Source organism: Equus quagga, chromosome 12 (assembly GCF_021613505.1).
Source record: "Equus quagga isolate Etosha38 chromosome 12, UCLA_HA_Equagga_1.0, whole genome shotgun sequence".
Lineage (NCBI taxonomy): Eukaryota > Metazoa > Chordata > Mammalia > Perissodactyla > Equidae > Equus > Equus quagga.
In genome coordinates, this window is record NC_060278.1 from 57387417 (window position 1) to 57409019 (window position 21603).

The 21603-nt window shown below is 34.4% G+C and overlaps 1 protein-coding gene across 7 annotated transcripts in view; it reads right to left on the reverse strand.

Annotated features, from left to right (window-relative positions):
- The window catches only part of DENND1B (DENN domain containing 1B), a 244776-nt gene that overhangs the window by 162170 nt on the left and 61003 nt on the right, over positions 1 to 21603 (reverse strand). For all 7 annotated transcript variants that reach the window (XM_046678991.1, XM_046678992.1, XM_046678990.1 and 4 more), the window contains exon 3: positions 4578 to 4621. In XM_046678991.1, the coding sequence (XP_046534947.1) occupies positions 4578 to 4621 (44 nt within the window). The remainder of the gene's footprint in view (positions 1 to 4577; positions 4622 to 21603) is intronic.

A 21603-nucleotide genomic window follows, 5' to 3' on the forward strand; every position in this document is an offset into this window, starting at 1 on the left:
CTAGAAACAAAGAGAAACAGACAGATTTACAAGATATAAAAGAGGCACAAACGATAGGATTTGATGCCAGTTTGGTTACAGCAGTTGAGAGGGGGAAAGATAAGTCAAAAATAAACATATAAAGACCCTGGCTTGGGAAAGAAGCTTACATGGGATTGTTCATTGAAATAAGACACCAGAACAACTACTCTATGTCAGGGAATGCAGTAGACACAGTAATACAAAAAAGAGTATGGAACACAAAAAGATGAATGCCTCAATATATCACAGCAGATAAAACATTTCAATCGCATTATGAAGGAAGTACATCAGAAAAATGGGAAAAGGGCATCTGAGGCATATGAAATGGCCCAAAAGCATGAAAGGCCTGTAGTTTGTGTGAAAACAGGAAAAGAACTGCGAGACTGAAGAGTTAGAAGTGTGACCTGGGGCCGGTTCTTCATAATCTTATTATTCCTACCTAAAACCTGAGCAAATAGTTTTCATAATTTCTGATGTCTTGGCCATTACTAAAAGATTGGGAGCCATCCTGAAAAAAAGAAACCTTAAACACAACTTGAGATTTTCATGAAAAATAACTAACTAAAAGTTTTAACAAAGGTTTGTCAATTAAACAGTATAAATCCACTGTAGTCATCCACTAATGGCACAGAAACAAATTAAGAAAGTCAAAACACAAATATTAGAACACAATTTTTACATTAGTACCTCCTATGCTATTAAATTATAAATCTTTCTGAAAGTCTATAAAGCAGTATAATTCTCAAACTTTGTATCCAACTATAAAAATGATACTCTAAAAAAAAATGATACTCGACATAAAGCAGTTTTATCTGGTCCTCATCATTAATAAACACCCATGGCCTTGCACTATAATAATAAAATGATTGCTTCACACTTATGGAGTGTTTTCTACTGCTAGGCACATTGCTGAGTGCTTTACAGACTTCAGATCATTGCATTCTTATAATTTCGTCAAATCAGTGAAATCAGCCCCATTTTGCCAATGAGGACTTAAGAGAGATTAAGTCCCTTGCCCAAAGCAACACTTCACACAGTCCTTAAATACAGAGCCAAGATTCACACACAAATCTGTCTGAGTCCAGCATTTGTAAGATTTTATTTTTGATCCCTCTCTAAAAATGTATTTATCTCACCAAGACCGACTCCTCTCACTCAAAAAACACAAACATCGGCTCAAAGAGGCCAACAGTACATGCAAGCAGCAAGGCTATAGACAAGTGAACCATGAAAATGACAAGCAGAGAGAAAAAAATTAAGTTTTCTGAAAAACAGCCTCAAGCCATGAAGTATAAATGTGAACGATAGGGAAATAAGGGCAATCGAAGGATTACCTTGACAGCAGCAAAAAGAAACAAAAGCACTCATTTATACAGAAGTAGTGAGCCTCACACAAATGTTCAGATGAGGTATGGCAAACAGTGGTGGCATGGATAGAAGATTGTTCTGCATTCATCTTCTCAGCCACAGCCCTCAACATACATGCAAAACATAACCATGACATCAACTAAATTTGTTTGGCAATGTTCAAGCTCATTCACACCTTTGTATTTCCTTAGGTTGTGAACATTCTCCATTCTTCTCAAATCCCCAAAGTCCCTCCCATCACTTGCATGGAAGATAACTCAACATTTCCTGAAGTGACAAAAATCAAACTCATCCTCTCTTCATTACTGTTCTCCACTCTATCCCCCCAAAAACACCTCTGGATGCAATCCCTCCCCCACTTACAATCATCTTCTTTTTCACTCCTAATGTAATCAACTCTTTCAGATCCTTCTTACTCCTCAGCTGAACTACTACACTCACCAACTAACATCCTTGCCTCGTTTCTCCCACAACCAGCCTATACCGAAACCTGCTCCAGATTAATCTTCCTAACATACTTACTTTGCTAAATCATACGCTCCACAAATTCATTTGAAGGTCTACTTCTTTAGCAAGACCTTTAACTTTTGCCAAAATCCAGCCCCATACACATTTGCAGTTTCATCTCCTACTTCCCTATACAAATTTCTCCACTGTGGCAAAAAAAAAAATCTGATTACAACTCCTGAAATGTCATTTGGGTTATCCCTTGGGTTCTTCTACTGCCAAAAGAAGGAAAACACGTTCAAAGAAGCATGTAACAAGCCAGTGTCTATGATGGACCAACGACCCCATGTGGCAGAACCAAAGGGGTAATGGATTGATGTTATTTCTCTGGATTAAATAACACACTGCTTTCAAATTATAAAGATACTGAGAAAAAAACTGCTATGATAAACTTTTTTAATAAGATCTAAAATAATTAGGGTTTGGGTCAGCATTCCAAGCAGAAAGAACAATATAGCTTAATTGTTCAGAGGACATGCTGTTGAATTAGACAAACTTGCCTTCAAATCTTAGCTCTTATAAGCTTATGCCTCTTATAAGCAGTGTGATATCTGGCAAGTTTCTTATTTAAGCCTTACTTAAGTTCAAAGACAACAACATTTCCTAGCAGCGCTGGGAAGACCTGCAAATAAAATGAAGTACGCACATAAAGTTCCTAGTGTGGTGCCCAGTACATGGTAAGAGCTAAATAAAGAGCTCTTTAAGAATTATCATTTACCGCAGCAGTTTCAGACCCAGTGAAAATGCTGGTTAGGAAGAAGCACATCATATAGGATAGCAGTAAAAGGTAAAAAGGATGAGAAATATACACAGAGTACTTGAGTCATCTGTAGTATTCAAAATATTCACCAATTAGCATATAAAAAAATCATTCTTCAAGGCCTTAGGCTAGATTCCCATATAAAGTTTGGTTTCTTTGGATATAAAGTGGAATAGTTAAACAACACGGTATCTAAAGCTGCTTTCAGCTCTAACCTTCAAAAAGTCTGTAAGAATTGCTATGAACTGGAATCCTCGTTGTGGGTTATGAATGTTCATCCCCATCACATGGTTACTTGCTTTTGTATTTTACTAAGTATGTGAGGGCTTATTAATGTTCCATTGACCTCACGAATTCGGGAAACAGAACAACTCAGCCCCAACTAAAAGATTCCAATCACTAGTTTGTGACCAATCAGTCACAAAGAACAGCAACAGTTGGTTTCACTGAAAAATTTACTGTAGCTGAACTTGACAAGCACAATATCACCCTTATATGAACCCAAAGTTAGGAGTCTTCAGATCCCCTAGGAATTCTCAAGGGCAGTTTAAGAGGTAGAAACTGAAAAAAAAAAAAAAAAAAACGTCCTGGACAAGACGTTTGTTTGTGGATCAGCAGACAAGAAAGAATTGAGAAGACCAAGAGAACAGTATTTTAGAATGGTAAAATGAGTCAGTAAGGTTCCAACCTAACTACACATTACTTGGGAACAAACCCAATTAAGCTTCATATTTCCAAATGATGTCTTCATTGTAGGGACTTCTTTTATATACTTAAGATGTTTATAAATCTGTTCTTTCTCTAAAGAGCTAAAAACAAACTAAGAGTGCATACTTTCTTTTTATATGAAACAACAGTCAAGAATTACACTAGCTCTAATTAATATTTCACATGTCCACTTAACTGACCTTTTCAGTGTACTTTCCTAGTCTTCTATATTGATTTTCACATGTAGAAAATTTTTCTTCCACATATATCAAAAATCACATATCTGTATACTTATTTCTGAATGAACTGCTCTAATGAATACTTTTCTCTGCTTTCATTTTTGGAAATTATGACAATTATGAGAATCATATAAGTGAACTTAAATTATGGTTAAATTTGTATTACAATTTTAGCATTTTAACAGTGACAAGATTATTTTATCTCATTTCTTTACAGACAAAAGAAAAAAGAACCTGTTCATAGATTTTCAGAAAAAGTGCTTATTTCTATCAAAATTTAAATTTATATTGGTATCATATATTATATAATTTATTTCAAAATGATAAATTTATAATACAAGTTTTTAAAGATTTTTCTATTTACATATATAATGTCAAAATAATTCATCATTTTGTTCATACTAAATACTTAAGGCACTATAGAAAACCATAATTTAAAATAAAAACGAAATAAATTCATCCTGAAGTCTCTCATTTTCTTTTAATAAAATAAAGCTATAGATAAGAATTATTTAAAAATAAGAAAATACTGTCAATTCAACTTATATATGTAAATGATTCAGATATTACTGTAACAACTTATTTACATCAGTTACTATTACTTCTAAGTAAACAGAAATAATCAGAGGGTATCAACAACATTTAGTATTGTCAAGTTTTTCTGATGAGGAAATTTTTAAATGTTTCCAAATATATACTCCATAGCTAAATTAAAAGAGTGCAAAAATATACAGAAACTGTAAACATTCGGTTCTCATTAGTTTCAATATAAGAGCTTCTTCATCACCCAACCTCTTAATCACTTTAAAAGATTCTTCCCATATTTATTCTGCACACATGGCTTTTTTTTTCTCATAGTTATCATGAGAAAATAATTATAGCAATTCATGTGTAGTAGCAGTAGTAGCAGTAACAGAAGAAATAATGATAATACTCCAATTTTAAATGTTTTTTAAAAATTATGTGGTTCCAACCTGGTCTCCAAAGTCCTCTGGGAATTTCCACAATACCACCGGATCTGTAAATAATTGACACATGGCATTAAACAGAGGCTAACAAACACATTTCAAGCAATTGTCTTGTTAAGATACTCCTAAAATTGTCAAACTTATGTTTTTATAATTATTAATTCTTTTTAAATATTTACAGTTGATGAGGTTCAAAATTAAATACTTTGAACTTTTAAGAGTTTTAATAGCCTTCGAAACAGGAACAAATAAAATAACCTGGTCAGATTATTAAAAGTCATTATTTCTTTTAGCAACTTACTTTTTTATTTATATACTTTAGATTTTAAGATTTTGAAATACAAATTTTCAGATTTAACTATACTTTACATACCAATTTTAATTTGAAAAGAAAAATATAAATGTGGTAAATAGGTAATCAAATACATTGTAGCCTTCAGAGACTAGACCAAAATATATCACCTTAAATTTCCATTTAAAATGCTAAATAAAAATTTATAAGAACCGTAATAATGTTTGCTTTATATCAAAGTTCAGGGTTTTTTCAACATTTTTTTAATTGAAGTCTAGTTGACACACAATATTATGTTAGTTTCAGGTGTACATCAAAATTCAGTTTTGAAATCCCATATTTGCAACTCTGTAAAGCATTTTTAAAAATAATGGATAAGTTGGTAAGTATAAGGAAGCAAGCTTAGTTAAAATATAATTGATGTTTGCAGGGCATTTCAGAGAAATTTTTCTAACATATCTAGTCATTTATATATATAAATCAGTTTTATAAATATTCACATTGGATTTTCATTTTCATTATTTCTCACAAAATGTCTCTTCTACCTAATAAAAAGAAGTCTTTTTAATTAGTACTAATAAATATTTTGGTGGTGTACCTATTTTGTAATTCTGTCAAAAATAAACTTCTGAATATGGTAAATATGCTTTAAAAAGGATAGAGCACAATACTACTTCTGAAAAAGGTTTTGAAAGCCCAAGATAACATAAGTAACATGTACCACTGATACGACAGGATTTGGATTCCACTCCAAGTGAAAGAACTTGGTGAATCAAGGATACCACTGTATATACCCAGTCAGTAAAAAGCTACAGCTCTATTCCATTATATCCACTATTCCATACGGCTTTTTTAAAAATACAGTCCAAGGATGTATAATCTCAAGTGTTTAATGCCAAAACTCAATACTTACCAACCAACATTTTTAGCATGAGCTGGCTCCTCTGGCTGTGTTACTTAAGTTCAAAAGAATTTTTTTCAAACATTTTAACTTAAAAAGAAAAGAAAGCATGCTTTCTTCAATTAACCTTTTTATTTATTAAAGAATAAAAAGTTTCTATATAAATTAATATAAATAAGAAATCATTTAAAACATCTTATATAAGAATACTGCATTACAAATTTATGACAGTAATACTAAATGATTTTGCCCTCATGTAAAATAACATGTATACATTTCTAAAACAAATGTTACGCCTATTACAGATCATCTACAAATACTCAGACATTAATGTCGTGTGGAAGACTATGTTGGAAAAAATATAGACGTGTGTGTGTGTCTTTATGTAGCAATCTTACCAAAGTAGAAGTTATTAAGATTTGGATCTCATAAAACAAAAGTGTATGAAGGAGTCTTCATGAAGCATTAAACAAAAGTTATCTTGATAAATTAATACAATAACTAATGCTCATAAAAACAATCAGGCAGAAAACGTAGAACAGTCCTTTCTTATAACTAATGGAGTTAAACAGTTTCAATGGGAATACTTAAAATAACCCTTTTCAACATCCTCAATTTTATAGTTACTGTTCGAGAAAATGTGTGTGACAAACTTCTTCCACTTACGTCTTAAAAGCAGGACATGTACCTGGCCCTAACAGCTGCGCCCACTGTTGCAGCATTTACCTAAGTCTGCCCCACCTGGCTCCTGCTCATCCCCTCCTGGACAGTGTTTTTGCTGCATCATCTGTTCTTTCACAGAGAATGCACAGGTGAATACAGGAAAATAGCATCTATTTGTTTAATCACTTAGTGGAAAATATCCTATTTCTTTTCTTTTCATTAAATACATTTTACACTTTAGCACTGAAAACTTTATTATAATCATGTGCATCCATATTTTGAAATAGATTAACTTAGCTACTGCCTATGTTGTTAGGTTTACACCACATCTGACACATCTTTGTGGCAACTTTCCACAAGTACTGCAAAGGAAGAAACCAAAGGGCTCTGAAAAAACTAATAATAATGGGATTCCAGATATTTATGCACAAAGACTGAATTTTCTGTTCGCTGAGGATTACTTTCCAAATACCAGATCTGATCTAGCAATGTTAGATCAATTTTATGCTGATTTTATGGATGAAAGGATGAGAACCGCTGGCAGGAATCATCGCTGTCAGTGATGGCTGATATGCACTGTGTTTCTCTTCTTTCTCATGTCTACTAGTAACTCAAAGGACATTCCATATCTTAATTTAAAAAGAAACTTTGCCACCAACTATCTAGAAATCAAATAAATATAAAAGGGAGAATAGATAACTTGACTTTTACATAAATATAGTTCATCTTTTATTTTAATGAGATAATGTCACAGTGTATAAGAAAAATATACAAAATTTTATTAAATCAGTAAATTTGGAAGTGAATATTTAAAGTATTATTTTTACATCACCATCACAAGTATTCCAAATTCATGACTAAGGCTTTTTTAAAATGTAAAGAGATAAATTCAGTAATATTTTATTTCCTTTACAATAAGATCTTTCACATTTTCTGGCCCTTAATTGAAAACAAAAATAAAATAACTTAAAATACTAGTGTGATTTAACTACACTATTAAAAAAATGCAAGTAAAACTTTCCAATTTGAATAAATGAATAAATGTACTTAATTCTGTGGAATTCATAGATAAATATCTTTAAAATTATGCATCTGTAAAACCACAGTTCAGAGACTATATACTTTTGAACAGGTAGAATATATAACATTAGTAAGTAGTTTTCTTGATTATAGCTTTCAGTGCTTATTTACCTGTGTTGTAGAATCAAAATTTAATGAAAGAGGACAGTGAGGCCAAAACAATGAGGAGTTTGTCTTAGTCATAAGGCTAGTTAATGTCAGAGACTAGAACTTTTTTAGTTAAGATCTAAGGAGCAGCTATTTTAGATAACTTCCATAATCAATACATTTCTCTGTTGTATCTAACTTAAGTTCAATTTATTTCATTCAAAAACCTATGTAGTGCTAGAAAAACATGAAAAGTCCCCACCCTCCAAAGCCCTACAGCATACGTGGAGAGAAGCGTCAGAGAGCTATCTAGATTTTGTGCAAAGTATTGCTTTAAACAAGGTATCCTGTAGGAACACTTGAACTCAACTTAAAAATTCAATTTCCTGACAATTTCAAAAAATATTGCTAACGAAGGAATGATGATGTCTCTGGGATGTAAATGAACAAGAATCACTACAGAAAATGCATAATTTTTATTCTTTTACCTGTGCAGATATAAAAGTGAACTAAAATGGGGTCTCTACAACCTACAGGAAAGAAGGACCTCTAAGCATACAATGCAATAAAATTTAGTGAGTGTTTTACTGAAAGGACAGGATGCTCCAGGGCAATACAAGGAAATCTAATCTAAATTAGAGTCATTGAAGCACTTCAGAGGGCAAGTACGTCTTAACTAACACAAGTTAGACAAGCAAAGAATGATTTGGGCTATAAAGTGGGGAGGGAAGAATATTCCAGACTAGAGAAACAATATGTACGAAGTTTTTGAGGCTAAAAAAAGCAGACGACATTTTAGAAACGAAAAAAAAGTAATATACCTAGAATGTAGAGTAGGAGAGAGAGAACGTCAAGGGATGAAGCTGGAGAGGCAGGACCAGACTACAGAATTTAAAATGCATCCTAGGTATCACGGGAAGCCACTAAAGCAGATGGTGGCATAAACCAAGAGAGAAAGAACAACTAGAAATGTACAAAGAACACAGATAGAGTGTGTACAGTTATGAAAGTCATGAGAAGAGGGCATATCTAAAAAATTCTCAAACAAATGTGGCAAAATATTACACAAGGTGACAACTAAAGAATGACAACCATATTTAAAGTATACAGCCACAGTAAAATGAGCTTCAGTGGAAGGATGGGAAGTAGAAAGCGCATTTAAGATGATTCTGAATTGAGTATGAAGAAAGCGGGGCACTGCATATGGAGGCAACTTACTTAATAATGACTGTATAAAGGTAGGAGGAGAGAGAGACGAAGCTAGATAGATGTTTGCTCTTTTTTCCCTTGAGATCAGCGCAGACTTGAACATGTTTAAATGCTGATGGGAATTAATGAGCCAGCATGAGAGCCAGAAAATAAGGGGTACAATATCCCTAATAAAGCAGGAAAAGCAGGATCCTGATCAAGATAGTGAGATGAGCCTTGGATAGAAGCTAGAGCATGTCTTCCTCTGTTATAGGAAAATTAAAAGAGTAGATATAAATCCAAGTAGATTTTAGACTCTGTGATGCAAAGATAAGAGTTTTCTGTAAAAATTGCTAATTATTTTCTTTGTAGTAAGAGCAAAGCTCTCTGCTGAGAGAGAAGTTATTGGAGACACAGGGAGGAGGTGTGAAATAACTGTTTGAGGCACTGTTGAGTACTTAATTTGGCAGGTGTCCAACCTAGCGTTTAATGGCAACAATGTGGTATTTCCCCATCAACATCCAACAGTCTGGGTGCAAGAGATAATTGGTAGTTTCAGTCAGGGTTGAGGTTTCTGTCAGTCATGTATGATGGAAAAAGAATTTAAACAGGAGAGTGGTTGTGGATACGTATTGCTAACCTAAAGCTAATAAAAAGAGAAGTCATTTTGTTCTGTGAAACCCATTACTATTAAATGTTACACCACATCATACAAATACATTTTAAAATGGTATATTTTCAGTAGAAAAACTACTACACATATCTGAAGATTGTAGGCCTGAGAAATAAGGTAAAATAAATAAATGGAAGCATCTGTAATTATGAAATTAGGCAACTGAAGTTCTGGTCTTATACCTGTGAATAACAATGCCTTCTGTCTGTGATGAGAGGCAGATGTTGAAAAATACAAAATTAGTTTCACTGCTCTCCTCCTATCTCCCATGCCTTCCCCTCTCTCTCTAGAATGATCTGAAAGAAGAGTGTCATCTGTTTACCAAAGTATACCACAGAGACATCATTTTCTACATATGCTATCATGTGAAAAAGATTGAAAAGCATGGAATTAGATAACCACAGTTAAAAATATAATTTTTCTAGCTTTATTAAGATATAATTGATATGTAACATTGTGTAAGTTTATGGTGTACAATGTGATGATTTGATAAACATATATATAGTGAAATGTTTACCACAATAAGGTTAGTTAACACATCCTTTACCTCACATAATTACTAATTTGTCGTTGTCGTTGTTAGGGTGAGAACATTAAAGCTCTACTCTTGTAACAACATTCAATACACAATATAGTACTGTTAACCATAGTCATCATGCTATACATCAGATCCCTGGAACTTATTATTCGTCTCATAACCGAGTGTTTGTACTCTTGGGCCAACGTTTCTCCATTTCCCCCTACCATTCACCATTCTACTCTCTGCTTCTTAGAGTTCAATGGTTTTAGATTCCACATGTGATTGAGATGATATAGTATTTGTCTTTCTCCGACTTATCTCACTTAGCACAATGCCCTTGAGGTCTATCCACGTTGTTGCAAATGGCCAGACATCCCTTTTTTATGGCTGAATAATATTCCACGGGGTGGGTGTGTGTGTGTGTGTGTGTGTGTACCACATTTTCTTTATCTATTCATCCACTGATGGACTTCTCAGTTGTTTCCATATCTTGACTACCATAAATAATGCCACAATGGACATGGGAGTGCAGAAATCTCTTTGAGACAGTGATTTCATCTTCTTCAGATATATACCCAGAAGTGAGATTGCTGGCTCATATAATAATTCTATTTTTAATTTTCTGGGGAACCTCCATATTGATTTTCATAGCAGCTGTACCAATGTGTATTCCCACCAACAGTGAACCAGGGTTCCCTTTTCTCCATATCCTCGCCAGCATTTGTTTTCTCTTGTCCTTATAATAGCCATTTTAACAGGTATAAGATAATATCTATGATTTTTATTTGAATTTCCATGACAATTAGCAACGTTGAGCACCTTTTCATGCACTGTTGGCTAATACGCCTTCTTTGGAAAAACGTCTATTCAAGTCCTCTACCCATTTTTAAATTGAATTATTTGGTGTTTTTGCTATTGTATGAGTTCCCTGTATATTTTAGATATTAACTCCTTACCAGATATATGGTTTTGCAAATATTTTCTCCCATTCTATAGGTTGCCTTTTCATTTTCGTGATTATTTCTTTTGCTGTGCAGAAGCTTTTTAGTTTGATGTAGTCCCAGCTTGTCAATTTTTGTTTTTGTTGCTTGTGCTTTTGGTGTCATTATCCAAAAAATCATTGGTAAGACTGCCATCAAGGAGCCTATGTTTTCTTCTAGGAGTTTTGTGGTTTCAGTTCTTACACTTAAGTCTTTAATCAATTTCAGGTTAACTTTTGTGATTCGTGTAAGATAGAGTTCAATTTCATTTATCTGTACGTGGATATCCAGTTTTCCCAATACCATTTATTGAAGAAACTATCCTTTCCACATTGAGTATTCTTGGCTCCTTTGTCAAATATTAGTCGACCATATATGTGTGGATTTATTTCTAGGCTCCGGATTCTGTTCCATTGGTCTATGTGTCTGTTTTTATGCCAGTACCATACTGTTTTCATTGCTTTTTTTTTTTTTTTTGAGGAAGATTAGCCCTGAGCTAACTACTGCCAGTCCTCCTCTTTTTTGCTGAGGAAGCCTGGCCCTGAGCTAACATCCGTGCCCATCTTCCTCTACTTTATATGTGGGACGCCTACCACAGCATGGTGTGCCAAGCAGTGCCATGTCTGAACCCGGGATTTGAACCAGCAAACCCTGGACCACCGAGAAGCGGAACATGTGAACTTAACCGCTGTGCCACTGGGCCGGCCCCTGATTGCCATATTTTTTAATATAGTTTGAAATCGTAGGTGTGATGCCTCCAGCTTTGTTCTTTCTCAATACTGCTTTGGCTATTCACAGCCTTTTGTAATTCCATATGGATTTTGCGATTGTTTTCTCTATTTCTGTGAAAAATGCCACCGGAATTTTGGTGAGTACTATATTGAATCTATAGATGGCTTTTGGTAGCATGGACATTTTAATAATATTAATGCTTCAAATCCATGAACATAAAATATCTTTCCATTTATTAGCATCTTCTTCAATTTCTTTCATCAATGCCTTATAGTTTTCAGTGTACAGATCTTTCACTTCCTTGGTTAAATTCATTCCTAAGTATTGTTTTTGATGCTATTGTAAATGGGACTGTTTTATTTCTTTTTCAGACAGTTCACAGTTAGTGTATAGAAATGCAACTGATTTTTGTATGTTGATTTGGTATACTGAAACTTTACTGACTATTAGTTCTAATAGTTTTTTTGGTTGATTCTTTAGGATTTTCTATGTAAAAGATCATGTCATCAAAAAACAGACAATTTTACTTCTTTCTTTTCTATTTGGATGTCTTATTTCTTTTTCTTGCCTAATTGCTTTGGCAAGGAATTCCAGTACTATGTTGAATAAGAATGGTGACAGTGGGCATCTCTGTCTTGCTGATCTTAGAGGGCAAGCTTTCAAACTTTCAGTGTTCAGTATGATGTTAGCTGTAAAACTGTCATCTATAGCCTTTATTATGTTGAGGTATGTTCTTTCTATAACCAATTTGTTGAGGTTTTAATCACAAAAGGATGCTGAATTTTATCAAATGCTTTTTCTGATCTATTGAGATGATCATACGATTTTTATCTTTCATTCTATTAATGTGATGTATCACATTTAGTGATTTGTATATGTTGAACATATACTGATTTGTATATCTTTGAATCCCAGGGGCAAATCTCACTTGATAATAGGGTATGATCCTTTTAATGTGCTGTTGAATTCAGTTTGCTAGTATTTTGTTGAGAATTTTTGCACCCATATTCATCAGGGATATTGGCCTGTAGTTTTCTTTTCTTTTAGTATCCTTATCTGGCTTTGGTATCAGGGTAATGCTGGCCTTATAAAATGACTTTGGGAATGTTCTCTCTTTGATTTTTTGGAAGAGCATAATAAGAAGTGGTGCTAATTCTTTAAATGTTTGGTAGACCTCTATGAAGCCATCTGGTCTTGGGCTTTCTTTCTTGGAAGGTTTTCGATTACTGATTCAATCTCCTTACTTATTATTGGGGTGTTCAAATTTTCTGTTTCTTCATGATTCAGACATAGTAGGTTGTATGTTTCCAGGAATTTATCTATTTCTTCTGGGTTGTCCATTTGTTTGCATATAGTTCATAGTAGCCTCTTATGATCGTTTGTGTTTCTGTGGTATCAGCTGTAATGTCTACTTTCTCATTTATTTTATTTATGAGTCCTCTCTCTTTTTGTTTGGTAAGTCTAGCTAAATATTTATTAATTTGTTCAGTTTTTCTAAAAGCCAAATCTTAATTTTGTTGCTCTTTTTTATTGTTTTCCTATGCTTCTTTCATTTATTTCTGCTCTAATCTTTGTTATCTCCTCCCTTCTGCTAATTTTAGGTTTAGTTTGTTCTCTTTTTAGTTACTTGAGGTGCAAAGTTAGGTTGTTTGAGATCTATCACTATAAACTTCCTTCTTAGCACTGCTTTTGCTGTAACCCATAAGTTTTGGTATGCAATGTTTCCATTTTTGTTTCAATACATTTTTCAATTTCTCTTTTAATATTTGACCCACTGATTGTTCAGGAATGTGTAGTTTAATTTCCACACATATTTGTGAATTTTCCAGTTTTCCTCTTGTTATTAATTTCTAGTTTCATACCACTGTGGTTGGAAAAGATACTTGGTATAATTTCCATCTTTTTAAATTTACTGATACTTATTTTGTGACCTAACATATGCTCTATCCTGAAGAATGTTCCATGCATGCTTGATAAGGATGTGTATTCTGCTGCTGTTGGATGGTATGTTCTATATACATCTGTTAAGTCCATTTGATCTAAAGTATGGTTCAAGTCCAATGTTTCCTTATTGATTTTTTGCCTGAATAAATGAGGCACTGTTGAAAGCAGGGTATTGAAGTCCTCTATTATTGTATTGTTGTCTATTACTCCCTTCAGATCTGTTAGCATTTGCTTGATATATTTAGGTGTTCCGATGTAGGATGCGTATATATTTACAACTGTTATATCCTCCTGATGAACTGGCCCATTTATTATTATATAATGACCTTCTTTGTCTTCTGTTACAGTTTTTGACTGAATCTATTTTGTCTGATATAAATATAGCTACCTCTGCTCTCTTTTGGTTTCCATTTGCATGGAATACCTTTTTCCATTGCTTCACTTTCAGCCTACATACATCTTTGAGGCTGAAGTATGTCTCCTGTAGGTAGTATTTAGTTAGGTCTTGTTTTTTAATCCATTCAGCCACTTTATGCCTTTGATTGGAGAATCTAGTCCAGTTACATTTAAAGTAATTTTTTACAGATAAGGACATACTACTGCCATCTTTTTCACTGTTTTTCTTCCTCTCTTGCTGTCTTCCTTTGTGAATTGATGATTTTCTGTAGTAGTATACTTTAATTACCTTCTCTTTATCTTGTGTGCATCTACTATAGATTTTTGTTTTGTGGTTACTCCAAGGCTTACTTGAAAAATCTTATAGATGTAACAGTGTATTTTAACCTGACAACAACTTAACTTGAATTGCATACAAAAGCTCTACACCCTTTTATTCCCCCACACAGATATTTTATGTTTTTGATGTCATACTTTATATCTTTTTATATTGTGAATTCATTAACAAATTATTGTAGCTATAGCATTTTTAATACTTTTGTCTTCCAATTTTTATACTAGAGCAGTTAACACACCATCATATTACAGTATTAGCGCATTATGAATTTGACTATATACTTGCCTTCACCAGCATATTGTTTCTTTTCATGTTTTCAAGATATTAATTAGTATCCTTTCATTTCAGCTTGAAGAACTCCTTCCAGTATTTCTAATGAGGCAGGTCTAGTGGTGATGAACTACCTCAGCTTTTGTTTGTTTGAGAAAGTCTTTATCTCACCTTCATTTCTGAAGGACAACTTTCCTGGGGAAAATACTCTTGGTTGGCAGTTTCTTTCTTTCAACATTCTGAATATACCATCCCATTCTCTCCTGGCCTATAAGGTTTCTGCAGAAAAGTATGCTATTAGCCTTATGGGGGGGAGGGGTTCCTTTCACGAGAGAAATTTTTTTCTCTTGCTGCTTTTAAAATTCTTTGTCTTTGATTTTAGACAGTTTTATTATAATATATCTTGAAAAAGATCATTTTGGATTGAAATTTGGGGGTGACCTATTAACTTTATGAAGTGGATGTCCAAGCCTCTCCCCAGGAAAGAGAGGTTCTCAGCCATTATTTCTTTAAATAAGCTTTCTACCCCATTCTTTCTCTCTTCTCCTTCTGGGACTCCAATGGTACGTAGATTGTTTCTTTTAATGGTGTCTCATAAGACTCATAGACTTTCATCATTCCTTTTCATTCTTTCTTCTTTTTTCTCCTCTTAGTGGTTAATTTCAATGATCTGTCTTTGAACTCACAGATTCTTTCTCCTGCTTGGTCTAGGCTGATGCTGAAGCTCTCTACTGAATTCTTCAGTTCAGTCACTGAATTCTTCTTATGTTTTCTCCCTCTGTTGAACTTCTCACTTTCTTCTTGCATTGTTTTCCTTGATATACATAAGTAGTTTCTTTGTGTTCTCTTGCAGCTCTCTAATCATCTTTAGAACAATCATTTTGTACTCTTTGTCAGGCAATTCCTAGATCTCTATTTCTTTGGGGCCAGTTACTGGAGATTTACTGTACTCCTTTGGTGGATTCTTCATGATCCCTGTAGCCTTCCATGGGTTTCTGCCATCTGAGGAAGCAGTCACTTCTTCCAGATGTTACAGTCTGACTTTAGAAGAGAGGACTTTCACCTGCAGTTGGGGGCATGCTGAAGTGTGCTGTAACCCTGGATCTAGTGGTGCAGGGCACAAAGTGCAGGGGTGTGTGGCAGCCACTTGTGGGGATGCAGTGGCTCATTCGCTCAGGCCACTGAGGTCCAGAGCATCTACAACCAGTGGTCTTGGGCAAGCACTGCAGAAGACCCACTGAGGCTGCAAGGGCTATGAGGGTCCTCAACAGTGCCTCCAGGTCCCACAGCAAGGGACCAGGGCTAGCAGCAGTAGCAGCCAATGCCAGTAGTGTGCCATTGGAGTGCACTACCATGTACTAGTGTGGCTGCTGGGTTGCACCATGAGTGCCTGGCAGTGGAGGCTGATGTTGGGAGTCAGGCTGAGAGCATAAAGGTGCACTACTGCAGGGGTTAGCTACAGCTGAGCATAGTGGTGCAGCCCACTGACAGAATACAGGGCCTGATCCAGGCCCACAAGCAGCTGCAGGGTCCCTAGCTGTCGGCATGCCCTCCCACAGCTACACAGTCTTCTCACAAAGTGTGCACATGGCAGTGAAGGCCAGTGACAGGCATCAGGCCAGCAGCATGCAAGTGCACAGCTGGAGGAGCTAGCCCTGAGTGCTCGTACACCAGTGGGGTCAGCCATGGGGGGTCCAGGTTGGTGTCTTGCACTCACATAGTTATAGAGACCTGGGTTGGCTGTCTGTGTGGTTCCCAGGCTCCAGCAGGGGCAAGGGTGGCAGGGAGTGGGGGGAAGGGAGAAGGATTCAGGCGGCTGATGTTAGTGAACACCAGTGTCTATGAGGTGAAAGCCAGTGAAATCCACAGGGGGTTCTGGCTGGCTGGAGTCATCTGCAGAGCAGGCCACTGGGAACTGTGGTTGTTCCCACTGTATGGCTGCTATTGGTAGCCCACCTTTCTTCCCTATTCCTAGCTGTCTCTATATGTCTCAGCTTTTCCCATCTCTAGGTGAGGTAAAACTGAAGCAGAACTTTAGTGTGGTGCCCCAAAAGGCTGGCGAAGCACTCACCCCTTCTTTCTTTCCCTGTGAGGGGAACTCTTTCTGGCTAGAGAGTTCCCTCTTGGCACTGAACAGTGCCAGCTTGGAGGTTGGGATGATGTAGGCAAAACGAAGTTGTTCTTCCTTCTCCAGTGCAGTTATTCTCAAGTTTTCTGTTCTACTGGGTTGCTCAAATTCCCTAACTGGACTCCAGAGCTCTCCCAGAGCAGTTTCTGTTCATGGATAGCTGTCTAAATGTTGATCTTTGTTGGAGGATGGAGGCTGAGGTCTCCTACTCCATGATCTTGGTGACATCACACCCCTAAAACTAGAATTTTCACTACATCTGCCAAAATAGTTTGCAAACCCATTAATTATTGTAATTTTATATCTAGACTGACTACAATAAAGAATTTAAGTAAGTAACTCATTCCCTCATTTAGGGCCACAGATGACCCTGGTGAAGCCAGAGGTCCAGAAAACCAACATCCTGCCATTTTTCCTTGGCATGCACCCCAGCAAAATACAGATTTACAGCACTGGTGAAAGATATCACTCATCCTGACAAGGTATTAATAAAAATCTCTACTGATCCACAAAATAACAGTACCATAGATCGCATAACATTACAGACTTTAAGACTACTTGAAATAGTTAAAGTAAAAATAAATTCATCAGAGTCCATCTAATCTTAATAAAACATACATAATCAGGTGTCTCTACAAACTATTTTAAAGTTTACATATAGATGATACTACAAAATTTTAGCATCTTCTTAATTAGTACAGTGGTTCTCAAACTTATAGTATGGAACAAAAATGCCTAGAGAGCTTGTTAAAACACAGATCGCTGGGTCCCACTCACAGAATTCCAAGTCAATAGGTCAGAGGTGGGTCTGAGAAACTGCATTTCTAACAAGTTCCCAAGTGACACTGATGTTATTTGTCTAAGGACCACACTTTGAGAACTAACAGCACAGACCATGGGCATGTATCCCTCACAATGATTAGCATTGTCCATCACATGTTAAAGAATACTTCTTTGGCCAAAAATATTCTTTAAAACATTGCAACGAATAATTTAGAATTCCCTTTGTTACATATGTGTTTTGTTCAGCAACAGGTGTCTTCAGAAGGCCAGAAAGAAATGGTAACCATGATAATTACAACAGGAGGTAACTTTAGCAAGGAAACTATTACCAAAATGTTTTAAAAACCCATTTCTATGCTAATAATTACTACTTCTATATCCTGATGGAAATAATTTTATTTCAATATTAAGTATTTTATGACACTGAAACTATATGATTTAAGGAACAATGACAGAGAACTATAGCTATATAACCATAAAGATACATTGTCTTTTATTCTAGCTCTATATGCCATATACATACACACTGGTAGTCCATATCTAAGTAAGATATATGTCTTTTTGTACCTTACCATCTAAGGTATCTGTGAGAAAATATTTTTTGTTATGCTTTCTTACAATGCTTTCTTTCATAGAATTTAAGCAATTAGTTCCAATTTGAACAACAGAAAGGATAAATGCCAATATTTGTGAATATAAAAACTAACTGAAGGCCTCTATTTTCTTTTTTTCTTCTTTTGGAATTAAAAAAAAAGGTTCATTCTGTATGCACAGAATCATAGAGTTTTCCAAATGCAAAAGACATTAAAGATCCTTTTTTTACCACCCATACTCAGGAAGTTATATTGTATCCCACGTCTGGAGCTAGCAACTATTGAAGCCAAAACTAGAATCCAGGTATCCTTGTTCTAATATGACATCCTTTCTAAAATATGCTGCTATATATAAAAGCACACTACAAATAAGCCCAATTTGCTCTACTTTGTTGATTTTTTATTTTATTGTTCATTGAGTAGACAGTAATTTAAGGCATATTCGCAAGTTTAGAAAATTTTCTTATTAACTTCATAAAGATATTTTTAGGAAATCAAATATTTAAATTTTTTGTAAAATAATGGCCTAACCCCTACAGACCTCTTCTGAACATACTTGGAAATCTGTATGCTAAGAAACCTGGAAAAGGATATTAACTACTAACAGACTCAAATCAATACCCTCTCATTCTAAAACTAAACTAATTCTTAATCATTTGAGTTTGACTTATATATACAAAAACCTTAAGGAAATTAAAATATTATTTCAAGATGATTTATTTTATAACCAGTTGCAAAAAAAGGCAGAGATCACGCACTTACTGCTTTACACAAAGTACACTTTAAAATTAAAAGCATGCAATTTTGGAAATTTGTCAGTTTGTTCACCCTCATAAAAATGCATAGAAGCAGTGTTGCAAAATCATCTAATGTAATGATACCATTGTGATTATCTTTGAAGAATCATTTGAATAAACAACCAACTCCTACTGTAAAACTATTTTGGGGCTTTTGAAACTCAAACCATAGAAGCAATTTAATGGATAATTTTAGCCTTTCTAAATCTTTCTTCCCAGAATAATCTAAAAGTAGCATCACAACTCAAAGCAATGAAGCTCTTTTTGCTCATATATAAGCAAATTCTAGCTAAGGTAATGAAAATGGAACTTCAAAGAACCTTAAGAAAATATACTCCATGGAGTATATCAATTTGTTACTTTCATTCCTTTTAAATAAGACCTATTATAATAAAATGAAAACCCTCATCAATCACCTGATAGAGTAATTCCAAACTTAACCAAACAGGGCTAATGGGTGAGAATTGAATTGAAAACACCTTGACAAAGAAAGCAATTTCTTTTCTTCGCACTCTTCTGAAGCTGTGGGTGATCACGGTAATCGAACCATCAACAGTGAGGGGCCATCTGTCCCAAGGGCCCTTCATGAGCGTTAAAAAAAAAAAAACACACAAAAAAGAGAAAAAAGTGCTGTACCACAGATGTTCAATCTTGATTAATCTATGACAAGGAACTTACAACTGAGAATCAATGTTTTGACGTTTTGCAGATACCAATCATTAAAAGCCAACACAAAAGTTTTTATAAGAACACAGGGAGGAAACAAGTTAATAGGTTGAGTATAGAAAGATGATCTTTCATACAAAATCTTAAATACCCTTTAATCAGCTGAGATGTTCATCATATCCTGATGCATTAAATTTTATTATGATCCCTTAAAGAGGAGAATAGACAAGAGGCCATGCTTTAAGTTAGCTCTCAGACCAGCATTTGAGACTTGTTTTTTATATTTTCTTTTTGCAAGTATATGACTAAATAAAAATAAGATGTGTTTATATCCACAGTATTCATTATATTAAACTCTTTGAACTAAAGTAGGTTTTCAAAAAATACAGCATCAACATGAAACCTCAGAAATAAAAAAGAAATTGAACCTCATAGAGCAGCTTCATTTTATTTATAACGCTTAAAATAATTTTCATATTACACCAAAAAAATAATTGCTAGCAGAAGTGCAAACTGGATCACAGCTTTTCTTGTTTGATACATAATTTGAAGTACAGCAAACTGTTGGCACTCTTGGATGAAAAGACACAGTTTCAATCATTTGGAAATAAGCCAAAGTTGATGACTAGAACAAAGTAACTATAAAAATGACTCAAAGTTCACTGAATGAAACTCTGAGCCATATTAAGAATAACTACTAAAAACACTTAAAAACTAATTTTAAAATTAAAAAATAGAACTACAAAACAAAATGTTAAAGAACCAAATTAAACCATGCATTCTGTTTTTTCAGAATCCTTTTAAGTTAGAATCAAATTAAATGTAGAAGAAATATAACCAAAGACTCAAATAAATAAATTCACTAAGAACTTACTGAAAATGTAATAAGTCCTTATCTCATTTATCCTTGTAGCTCCAGAGCCTAGGAATGGATTCTGTGATCTGAGAGAGATGGCATCCTCAGGCACATGACAGAGGCAAGCATAGCTGCCCTCTAGAAGGAGAAACACTCAACCCAGGTCTTGCCAAACATGAGTCTGCAATTCAAAACTGCTACAGAAAATCTATAAGCCATCAGAAACAAATAACAGAATTAGAATCCCTACCTCTCAAAGGCTTAAGATATTAAAATTATCTGAAACAGCATACATAATAAGGATGTTTAAAATGGCTAAAGAATAAAATGATTCAAAACACAAGCATATAATGAAAGATTCTTTTTTTCTAAAGGCAAATTTTGAAAATAACTAGAACTTTAAGAAATAAAAAAATATAATCTATGAAATTAAAGGTTCAATAGATGGAATAAATAGCAGATTATATACAACTGAAGACAGAAAGAGTAAACTGAATCAGACACAAGAGTTACTGAACAGAATGAGGAACAGAGAGACCTAAAAAAATGAGAAATATAAAGGAGGTTAACAAAAATGGAGATTAGAACGATAACATAAGTCTACTTAGAGTTCTAAAAGACATAAAAGACCTAAGAGACTGGGGTGTATAAAACAAGGGAAGGATGGAGAAAATATTAGAAGAAATAATAACTGTATTTTCCAAAAGCACTAAAAGACATAAATTTTCAGAATTAGAAATCACAACAAACCCAAGCAAGATCTCAAGAAACACACATCTAGAGGCATTATAATGAAACTACAGAATACAAAAAGACATAGATATACTTAAAAGCATCCTAGAGGAAAAGAGGTAACTCTAAAACTCTAAAAATATACGTATTATTACACTGACAGCAGACTTCTCAATAGCAGCAATGGAATCCAGAAGACAGTGGAATAATATATTCAAAACAGTTGAAAAAGTATGTTTGTCTTTTGAGAACTGTATAAATAGGAATTTGGGCAAAATAAAAGATATTTTTAGAAAAAGAAAAATGAGAGATTTACCAAAAACAGACCCTTGCTAAAAGAACATCTAAAGATTATAGCATCAGGAAAAAAAGATAATTCTCCAAAAGGAAAGTATATATTTCATGTACCCAGAT